Genomic DNA, 11,287 nt, shown 5'->3' with positions numbered 1-11,287 from the left:
GGAACCATAAGCAAGAACGTAATGAACTTATGGAGTGTTTAGTATCTCTAGATGATGTTTTGGATAAATTTCAAAAATGAAAACCTGTAGGGCACAATTTTAAATCCGTATGTAATGACGTTTGACGTGTTTTTGATGATTATATTAATTTTCGTTTGATGTTCTTTTGTCTTACATGACTTGACCCGATCTGACCCGCTATGAATCGATTTTTTTATATAGCTAAGGACCTCAAACCAACCCGAACCGAAACCAGTTTGAAACCGATTGCGTACAAACCGTTCAATTTGGTATACAAACCGCAGGTTTGGGACCTGTTCCCATTCTCCACGCCAAAAACCGAACCGTACCAGTTTTTGCTTAACTAGTTTGGAACCAGTAAGAAAAACCGGTCCATTTATTTAATAAAATGTTATTATATTGAATTTAAAAAAAGTTATAAAAAGGGGTTATTTTTATCCTAAAATAGTTTAAAAACTATTAAAAATATATAAATTCATATTTTATGTTTTCTTTTTAACTTTTTGTCCTAAAAACAGTTAAATAAAGTACGCACAAACAGGGGCGGACCTAGGTGTAATGGTAAGGCGTGTGGGCGCCCCCTTGAAAATAATATAGTAGTGTAATTTTTAAATGAAAATCTCGATCACACCCCTTAAAAATTTGGTTAAGCCCTCTTATCGCCCCCGATCTTCCTAAAGTGTTAACACTAGTACCTCATCTGAGTTTTTCCATAGGTAGTGGCTGAGACAGGACGGAGCGTTCTTCTGATTATTTTGGTTGTGAAAAAAAAGAAGGTTAAAAGGAAAGAAGAGTATTGAGTTGATAGGGGTATTGATTACCTTTTTTAGGTGTTTTTTACTACATTGCACACCGTGAATACTTATCCTGTATACAACCTTTGTTTATTAAATTAATAACTAGTGCTATTAACTCCGTGAGTTGCGCCAGAAATCTTTAGGTTGCGCCGTGGATGGGTATTAGTTCGTTTAACTTCGGTACCGATACCTGTTATATCAACCAATAGAGAAAAAATATAAAATATCATGACATGACTAAAAATATACCAACACAGCGGGAATTTGATCGGTATTGGTTTGTTTTTTTACGCCACCTACACTCGTTACAACAACCCATAGAGAAAAAATCTTGATATGACCAAAAAATACCGATACGTGATTTACATGGATCAAAAACGAACACAAGTTATATAAGATATATAAAGAGTAAATTGCCATTTTAGTCCCTGAGTTTTGTCCAAATTTGCCATTTTAGTCCAAATAGTTTTTTTTTGCCTCTGGGTCCCTGACTTTTCTCTTTTGTTGCCATTTTGATCACATACACTAACTCCATCCAAAAACTCCATCTTTAACCAGGGGTATTTTGGGGATTTTCATTTTAAATGTTTTCAATTGCCATTTTGATCCAATTCCAAAAAATTAAAAAAAATTTCCAAAAAATCAAAAAAATTCTAAAAAATAATAAAAATTTTAAAAAATCATAAAAATTCTAAAAAATATAAAAAATCCGTTTCGGCGCGAACCGTTTCGACCCGAACCGTTTCGAGCTGAACCGTTTCGACCCGTACCGTTTCGAGCTGAACCGTTTCGACGCGAACCGTTTCGAGCTGAACCGTTTCGAACCGAACCGTTTCGAGCCGAACCGTTTCGAACCGTTTCGAGCTGAACCGTTTCGACGCGAACCGTTTCGACCCGTACCATTTCGAACCGAACCGTTTCGACCCGTACCGTTTCGACCCGAACCGTTTCGACCCGTACCGTTTCGACCCGTACCGTTTCGACCCGAACCGTTTCGACCCGAACCGTTTCGACCCGAACCGTTTCGACCCGAACCGTTTCGACCCGTATCGTTTCGACCCGAACCGTTTCGACCCGAACCGTTTCGACCCGAACCGTTTCGACCCGAACCGTTTTGACCCGTACCGTTTCGACCCGAACCGTTTCGAGCTGAATCGTTTCGACGCGAACCGTGCCTCGAAACGGTACGGGTCGAAACGGTTCGGCTCGAAACGGTTCGGCTCGAAACGGTTCGCTCGAAACGGTACTGGTCGAAACGGTTCGGGTCGAAACGGTTCAGCTCGAAACGGTTCGCTCGAAACGGTACGGCTCGAAACGGTTCGGTTCGAAACCGTACGGGTCGAAACGGTTCAGCTCGAAACGGTTCGGTTCGAAACAGTACGGGTCGAAACGGATTTTTTGTATTTTTTTAGAATTTTTTAGAATGTTTATGATTTTTTAGAATTTTTATTATTTTTTAGAATTTTTTGGAAATTTTTTGATTTTTTGGAATTTTTTTGATTTTTTGGAATTGGATCAAAATGGCAAGAGTAAATTTCAAAGTTCGTCCTTTATGTATGTCTAATATATCAAAGTATGTCCTTTATCTTTAATAACCTCATAAAACTTCCTTAATGTTTGAAAAACCAATCAGGTTATGTCCTTTACCCTAAACCTTGTTTGTTTTCCCAGTTAAATCAGGTCATATGAGAAGCACATGAGGGTATATTGGTCTTTACCTGAATACTAGAAAAATAAAATTATAAAAAATTCAAATCTTCTTCCTCCTAACTATAAGCTTCATAATCTCCACATTATACCTTCAAAACTTCAAACAAAACCCAGATCTTCAAAACACAAAGAAAAAAATATTCAAAACTTCAAAACCCGGATATTCAAAACTTCAAAACCCAGATTATCATCAACATTATCATCAATAACCCATGAACAAAAAAAAACCCCAATTTCTTACAACTCACCAAAATTAGGGCAACAAAGTGGTTTATTGAGATCTAACAATCCTACCACCACCACAACCTACCTGCCGCCACCACGACCCACCTGTCGCCGCCATCACCGCCACCACGACCCACCTGTCGCCGCCATCACCACCGCCACCACGACCCACCCTTGTTGACTGTTTGACTGATGTTGACCCGACACCGAATCTGAACCGAAAATGAAACTGAGTCGGTTGGCTACTTTGACTGGACCCGAACCCAAACTGAAACTGGGTTGTAATGAATCTGAAAATAAATCCAAACAGAATCCGATTTTGAAGTGAAACTGGAACTTAACCGAAAAATACTCAAAACCCTTACCGGAATAGAGACGACCATGTTAACCCGGTGTCGACTGAACTCGAACCGAACCGAGTCTGACCCGTGCCGTGACACCCAAACTCGAACTGCTGTGACTCGAGAGGGTCGCTGGAACCACCGCCGCCGTAGACGACGGCACCGGCTCCGCCGGTTCTCTCTCTCTTTCCTGCCTCCTCTTCTGCTTGATCTCTCTCTCTCTCTCACTCTCTCTTGAATATGCCAGGTTGTGGTGGTGGTAGGATTGTTAGATAGAGAGAAGAAGGGGGTATGTTGATGTGCAGGTGATTGAAAGATGGAGAAGATGATGGTGGAGTTTAGGGTTTTTATTAAGGTAAAGACCAATATACCCTCATGTGCTTCTCATATGACCTGATTTAACTGGGAAAACAAACAAGGTTTAGGGTAAAGGACATAACCTGATTGGTTTTTCAAACATTAAGGATGTTTTCTGAGGTTATTAAAGATAAAGGACATATTTTGATATATTAGACATACATAAAGGACGAACTTTGAAATTTACTCAAATGGCAATTGAAAACATTTAAAATGAGAATCCCCAAAATACCCCTGAGTAAAGATGGAGTTTTTGGATGGAGTTAGTGTATGTGATCAAAATGGAAACAAAAGGGAAAAGTCAGAGACCCAGAGGCAAAAAAAACTATTTGGACTAAAATGGTAAATTTGGACAAAACTCAGGGACTAAAATGGCAATTTACTCATATATAAAAAAACCACATAATACATATAAAAAAACCACTAAACAACATATATATAAAAAAACCTTTAAAACAAATAATTACTATTCATTTAGTTTGTCTATTAATAGTATACAATACAATTTTTAATTTTTAATCTCTATTTATTTTTAAACTAACGCAATCTATAGTTTAAAAGAGTATTTGAACTTAAGTATGTTATTTTAAATCATGTTTTAAACTATTAGTTTTTTTTTTATTATGCATTTTAACAAGATTGACAGAGTTTTATTGTGCAATAGATATTTAATTTGGTTTTTGCTTTTTAATATATAATCCAACCCGCCCTGATCCGACCCGGATCAAATTAAAGTTAATATTTAGCATAGACAAACGACCTCTAAAATTTCCGCACCCCACAAAAAAAATTTCTGGGTCCGACACTGTTTTCAATGCGACTAATTTAAATGAGTCAACTCTCACTTACTAATTGCTATGTTGAAAAATTCTTTATTCCATAATGTGTAATTAAACCAAAGAATCAAGGGTATTGATGTCATTAACTAAAACCTTTCTTAGGTGTCTGTCTAGTATAAATCAAGCACCTTGCTACTTATTTTTTTATTTGCAATTGTCCATACCACCTTGGACAAAATGCAGGCCAAAGCATTTAACTTCATCCCTTTGAAACTACCGTCTCCGGCGATCAAACTGCCACCGGCTCAGGCAATCTCGTTCCCGGATCATGTCGGCCGCGACATGTCTATAGCTATACCAAATCAAGAAGTATCAACTTCAGTTGAAGAAGAAAAAATGGCAGCCTATTGGGATTATCAGTTTTTGTTTGTGTCCCAACGTTCAGAAACCGTTAACCCCGTTAGCTTGCGTGTTATCGAGGGTTCCATACCGTCGGATTTTCCACTAGGAACGTATTATCTAACCGGACCAGGATTGTTTAGGGATGATCATGGCTCAACGGTGCATCCTCTAGATGGTCATGGCTATCTTAGAGCATTCACAATAGATGGGGTTAAAGGTGAGGTAAAGTTTATGGCTAAATACATTGAGACCGCGGCTCAAGTGGAGGAGCATAACCGCGAAACTGGTGAGTGGCGGTTCACCCACCGTGGCCCGTTTTCGGTGCTTAAAAATGGGGAAAAGATTGGGAATACCAAAGTTATGAAAAATGTTGCTAACACTAGTGTGTTAAGATGGGGTGGTAGGTTGTTTTGTTTGTGGGAAGGGGGAGCTCCTTATGAGATTGATTCTAGATCATTGGATACTATCGGGAGGTTCGATTTGATCAATGGTGTTGATGGATCATCAACACCATCGACCTCTGATCGTGAGAGGCGCGTGGGTGGTGACAACATGTTAGACCTTGCTACAAGCATATTGAAGCCAATATTATATGGTAAGAATATTTGTACTATACGGGTGGGATGGGAGTCGGGTCAACAGGGTCTGGTGACTCGACCACTGATATTTGTTAAATTTTTATTAAATATATAATTTAGACCCTCTAGTTTTAACCGGTGAAGAAGAGAATCTTATAATAATACTTGGTACAAAAGTTTTGCTTCCTTCACCGTAGAATTAAAAATAATTATATGTTTAAAAGACTTGTTAATATTTTATTATTTATTATTAATTAATCACAGTCAAATCCAAAATTAGTATTGTTGAGGATTCTTATACGCAGGGGTTTTCAAGATGCCATCAAAGAGGTTGTTGTCGCATTATAAGATTGATGCTTCAAGGAATAGACTTCTAATGATGTCATGCAATGCAGAGGATATGCTACTCCCACGTAGTAATTTCACCTTCTACGGTATGTTTGTTAATTTATGAAAAAAGATTAAAAAAAAACAGAATAAACAATTACTTTAAAAAAATGGTTGTAATTTGTAAATAATCTTGAGAGTTAATTAGTTTTTGAGTCTCTGTGTTTTAGTGGTTTTAACCACTTGAATTCAAAATCAAAAAGTTTAACGCTCTGAGTCCCTAACTGCTCATTTTATAACGTTTTGAATCCAATTATTAACACTTGTACTTTTTATTTTGGACTCAAGTGGTTAAAACCACTATAACACAGGGACTCAAAATGTTATAAAATGTGTGGTTAGAGACTCGGAGCGTTGAACTTTTTAATTTTAAACTCAAATGGCTAAATCCACTAAAACACAGGGACTTAAAAAGTAACTTACTCTAATCTTGAACGTAGACTTTAAATTTGGTGTTTAAATTATTTGACACACTCATGAAAATATGAAATTCAAGTTTTTTTCTTAATTTTAATCCTTTAACTTTGTAATTTTTCTTATCTATTTTATTAGTTTACATACTTGTAAAATAACATTGTTTATACTTGAAAAATAATTTTAATCAAACATATTACTTAAAAAGTCTCTCTAACTAGTGAGTCCATCTGATATGGTAGTTAATTTATTTTTATTATTTTTAAAACTATTGAATTTATATGATAAGTTTTATCTTTCAAATAAGCAAGTATTTATAATATTAACCTTCGTTATAATAGACTAGTATTTAGATAAAAATAATCAATAAAAATGTTCGTAAAAAGTTTCGGAGTACGTGAAATTTTTGTTTAACTTAAGCTACTATAGAGTGAAAATTTTGGATTATACTTTAGCTAAATTTGGAGTGAATATTTGGGTTATACTTGAGCTAAATAGAATATTATGTTTATCCTTAAGCTAAATTTGGAATGAAAAGTTGGTTTGTACTTGAGCTAAATTATGTGTGATAGTAAGTGTGAAAGTAAGGTTTATATTTTTTTTTTATTGAAAATGTTTGATTCTATTCTATACACCAATAATTTTAAATTAATCGTCTATACTTGATTGGAAAGGTGGTGCGATTTTTACATTCTAAATGTAATCATGTAATTGTATTTTTTTCTATTTGTTTTGGCTTCTTGTTGTTCTGTTCTTTATAATACAAAATTTTATATATAAGTGTTAGTTGTTAAACAAAAAACTTGAATTAAATTTTGTGAACCTTTTTTATTCAATTGCTATACATTTTTATAACTAATTAGAAAATCGATGAAGTTGTCACCCAATTGGTTGATTATGTTTTTGTAAGGGGAGGCGGGGTAGGACATAATTGTTCCGTGATAAAACCATTTCCACGCGTGATGAACTGCACAAGACCACCGCCGCCATATATTTCAATGAGTGATAGATATAGTGCGTGATATATTTCACGCGTTATGGGTATTGAGTGATAAATGGATGTGAGGGGTGTGAGGGTTTATTGTTGGGTGTTGTGAGTGATGACCATTGCCACTAAAAAAGGTTGTGAGTGATGGAAAAATAGTTGATGACATGGCAGAACTTGATTGGATGTTGTGAGTGATGGAATTTTTGCAAGTGATAACCACCCCCTCCACCCTAAGTCAAGTACAATTAAGTTGCATGGCCTTTCTTCCTGAATCCTGTATCTATAGTTGGGGTTATCCATTATAATTTCCTTAGCATACATTTAGGGTTGTAAATGAATCGAGGGTTGTAAATGAACAGAATGTTTATTTTGTTTGTTTAATAAATGAACAAGCACGAACAAAAATTTGTTTGATAACTTAAATAAACGAACATGAACAGAGGTTGCGTTCTTTTGTTTCTGTCCGTGAACATTCGATTTTCAGTTTGTGTTAAATCTTGATAAACTTCTTAATTTATGTGTTAATTATGTTTATGATAATTATGTAAACTATGTTCGGATAGTTGTGTTAAGTACTTATTTATGTTTGGTGGATTCTTCGTAATAGTTCTAACTAAAAAATGCAGTTTTATTTTTAAATGAATATATAACGTTCGTTTGTGTTTATTTATGTTCATGAACATTTGTTTGTGTTCGTTTGCAATCTATAAGAGGTCATGAACAGTTGATGAACATGTTCATTTCCTTAATGAACGAACATGAACAAGAAATCTCGTTTGTAAGCGTTCGTGAACCATTCATGATTCATGAACATGTTCATTTCTTTAATGAACAAACACGAACAAGAAATCTTGTTCGAAAGCGTTCGTGAACCATTCATGATTCATGAACACGCTCATCTCTTAATTAATGAACGAACACAGCCTTGTTCGTGTTCGTTTGGTTCGTTTACAGCTGTACAACACATTCCACATTTTTGTTTTTGTTTACTTTTAAAAGAATACTTTATATATTTTTGCAGAATTTGATTATAATTTCAAGATCCTGCAAAAACAAGAATTCATTATCCCTGAACATCTGATGATCCACGACTGGGCTTTTACAGATTCCCATTACATATTGTTTGGCAATCGAATCAAACTTGACATTCTTGGTAACATCCTTTACTTTCTTTTTTACTAATTAGATTTTAATAAGGGAAAATTACGAAAATGTCGGTTGACCAAACATGTTTTCAAATTTGTCACCCTCCTGCGTCCTTGGAGGGGCACATTATGCACGGGATGCATCCTTCAAGCACGGGATGCGTCCTTCAAGCACGGGATACGTCCTTAGAGCAAAACCCAATAAAAAATGGACACGTGACCATGAGATGCGTCCTTCAAGCACGGGATGCATCCTTCAAGCACGGGATGCGTCCTTCAAGCACGGGATGCGTCCTTCAAGTTTCTGAAGCGTCCGGCGAGGTTTCCGGCGAGTTGCAGGTTTCCGACGAGTTTTCCGACGAGTTTAAACTAAATACTTAAATCTGAATTACCAACTATTTAACGTTATCTTTATTTACAACAACTACTCCTGCATAGGTCGGTTTCTAAACTAATAATAATAAATAAAATAATAATAGAAATTAGTAAGCAACTAATAATAAATAAAATAATAATAATAGAAATTAGAAAGCAAAGTTGGAATAAACAAAGGTACCTGCCACTCTTTGAGACCTTGAGCGCTGCCGGAAACCTCGCCGGACGCTTCAGAAACTTGAAGGACGCATCCCATGCTTGAAGGACGCATCCCGCGCTTGAAGGACGCATCCCGTGCTTGAAGGACGCATCCCATGGCCACGTGTCCATTTTTTATTGGGTTTTGCTCGAAGGACGCATCTCGTGCTTGAAGGACGCATCCCGTGCTTGAAGGACGCATCCCACGCATAATGTGCCTCTCCAAGGACGCAGGAGCGTAACAAATTTGAAAACATGTTTGGTCAACCGACATTTTCGTAATTTTCCCTTTTAATAATCCAAACTATAACTCATTTAGCGACAATTTTACACTGTCTAATAATACAGGATCAATGACTGCTGTATGCGGATTTACACCGATGATAACTGCATTATCGGTGAATCCTAGTAAGTCGACATCTCCGATATATCTACTACCTCGTTTCCCCGAACACGAGGAAAGGAGAGACTGGAAAGTGCCGATCGAAGCTCCTTCGCAGATGTGGGTACTTCACGTCGGGAATGCATTCCAGGAAACCGATCACAATGGGAATACGCAGATTCAAATACAAGCTAGTGGTTGTTCTTATAAGTGGTTCAATTTTCAAAAGATGTTTGGTAAGTTTTTTTAAAAGTATAGAAGTCAGTTAGTACACTAAGCAGTATTTATGGAGAAATTTTGCTACAAAAAATTTGTCGCTAATGTTGCAACGAAAATAAAACAGAAATGTCGTTGCAAATTAGCGACAGAATTGCGATGGAACACTTTGAAATCAACTTTGCCAAAGTGTTGCAAAAAAAAAGTTGAAAATCCGGGCTATAATTGAAGAAATTTAAAAAAAAAATAAAAAATAAAAACGTACGAAAAACTACTAAGAAGGTAAAGGTGAAAATAAAGGTTAGGAAATCAAATTATGGAACATTAAAAATTCACGTCTAAAAAAATATATTGTTTTAAAATACCTCCCAAAAAAAGACTTTAAAAGAATAAAAAGTAATTTAAAAAAATATTTCATAAAAAAAGTCAGTAAAATAAAATAAAAATATAAAATATATCTTACTACTTGGTCTTTGAAAACTTTTGTAGCAAAAGCGTCGCTTAGGCGACATTATTTTTCATGGCAAATAGCCAAATACCTCATAGCAGACACGGACCAAAATTGTCATAAACCTGTCACAACAGAGGTTTTTGTAATGGATTTATATTGGTTTAGCTATCACAATGTTCTGCTTGAGCCTTGATGCAGTGGCGGACACAGGATTTTTTTTTCAACAGGGTGCATTTTTTTCGGTGTCCAGAATTTTCATAACAAAACGTTAAAATTTTCGGGTTGGTCCTCATTCGGGTCGGGTCATAGTGAGGTTTGAACTAGATTTAAAAAAAACATTTAATATATCGAATATACTAATTTTTTTAAAAACATTGAGGTCCGGAGACTCCAACCCACTCTATGTGGGTCCGCCCCGTAACATCTTCTTCCTTTTTTGGACTTAATGTTTATTTTTATTTTTTATTGATGTATATATCAACTTTTATGTTATCTAACAACATTAAAATAACTTTATGATATCTAATGGTGACTTGTTGAACAGGATATGATTGGCGAAGTGGCAAGTTAGACCCGTCGATGATGAACGCCGACGGGGGAAATAAACTGTTGCCGCATCTCATCCAAGTTTCAATTAACTTGGATGCAAGCGGAAATTGTGAAGAATGTCGTGTGAACCCTCTAAACGATCAATGGGACAGGGCGACTGATTTCCCTGTTATAAACCACGATTTTGGTGGGCGAAACAACACATATGTCTACGCGGCAACATCTTCAGGTTTTCGCAGAGAGTTGCCGCATTTTCCATTTGATAGTGTGGTGAAGTTCAACACCGCGGAGAACACCACCCAAACATGGTCGGTTGGTACCCGACGGTTCATTGGTGAACCCATTTTCGTCTCTAAGGGGAGCGACGAAGATGATGGGTACCTTCTTGTGGTTGAGGTACGCGATCAAAACCGTTAGAAATATTTTATAATTTGGAATTTTTATTTTGAATGAAAAAACTAACTAAATTAAGGGTCATTGTTTACAGTATGCGGTATCAAAACAGATGTGTTATCTAGTGATATTGGATGCCAAGAAAGTTGGGGAGACAAATGCAGTTGTGGCAAGACTTGAAGTACCTAAACACTTGAATTTTCCTCTTGGGTTTCATGGATTTTGGGCTCCAATGGATTATTAGTAGTAGGGAAAATGTTTGTGTTTTCATGTATTATATTTTTTTTTAAAATATGAAAAGAAATACTCTATAAGCGAGAGATCTGGTTATGTCGGTAAGTTAATATCATTAAGTTATTATGCTACTGTCAACAAACGCAGCCATCAAGAAATCGTATGTTCAGGCATACATGTTGGTGCGATAAACATTCGGCCATTAATTACATGTTTTATTATGCTGATGCTTTACGCAGCTTGCATATGCGGCGTGTAGTTAGCAGGCAGTCTGCATCATCTATACAAAAGGAAATAGTTCTTGACTACCATCCACTAAATGGATTTATCTCTCAAAGCTTACTG

General features: G+C 36.2%; 1 protein-coding gene across 1 annotated transcript; it reads left to right on the top strand.

Annotated features, from left to right (window-relative positions):
* The first annotated feature begins 4,459 nt into the window (after positions 1-4,459).
* Positions 4,460-11,080, top strand: LOC110900073 (carotenoid cleavage dioxygenase 7, chloroplastic). Its single transcript, XM_022146971.2, has 6 exons — positions 4,460-5,227; positions 5,516-5,644; positions 8,021-8,152; positions 9,066-9,335; positions 10,311-10,711; positions 10,803-11,080. Exons 1-6 carry the CDS (start codon positions 4,468-4,470, stop codon positions 10,950-10,952), a joined length of 1,842 nt encoding a protein of 613 aa, XP_022002663.1. The 5' UTR covers positions 4,460-4,467; the 3' UTR covers positions 10,953-11,080.
* The last annotated feature ends 207 nt before the right edge of the window (positions 11,081-11,287 follow it).

This window comes from Helianthus annuus, chromosome 13, assembly GCF_002127325.2.
Source record: "Helianthus annuus cultivar XRQ/B chromosome 13, HanXRQr2.0-SUNRISE, whole genome shotgun sequence".
Classification (NCBI taxonomy): domain Eukaryota; kingdom Viridiplantae; phylum Streptophyta; class Magnoliopsida; order Asterales; family Asteraceae; genus Helianthus; species Helianthus annuus.
The sequence above is the reverse complement of the archived record's forward strand: the minus strand, read 5'-3'. Positions and strand labels throughout refer to the sequence as shown.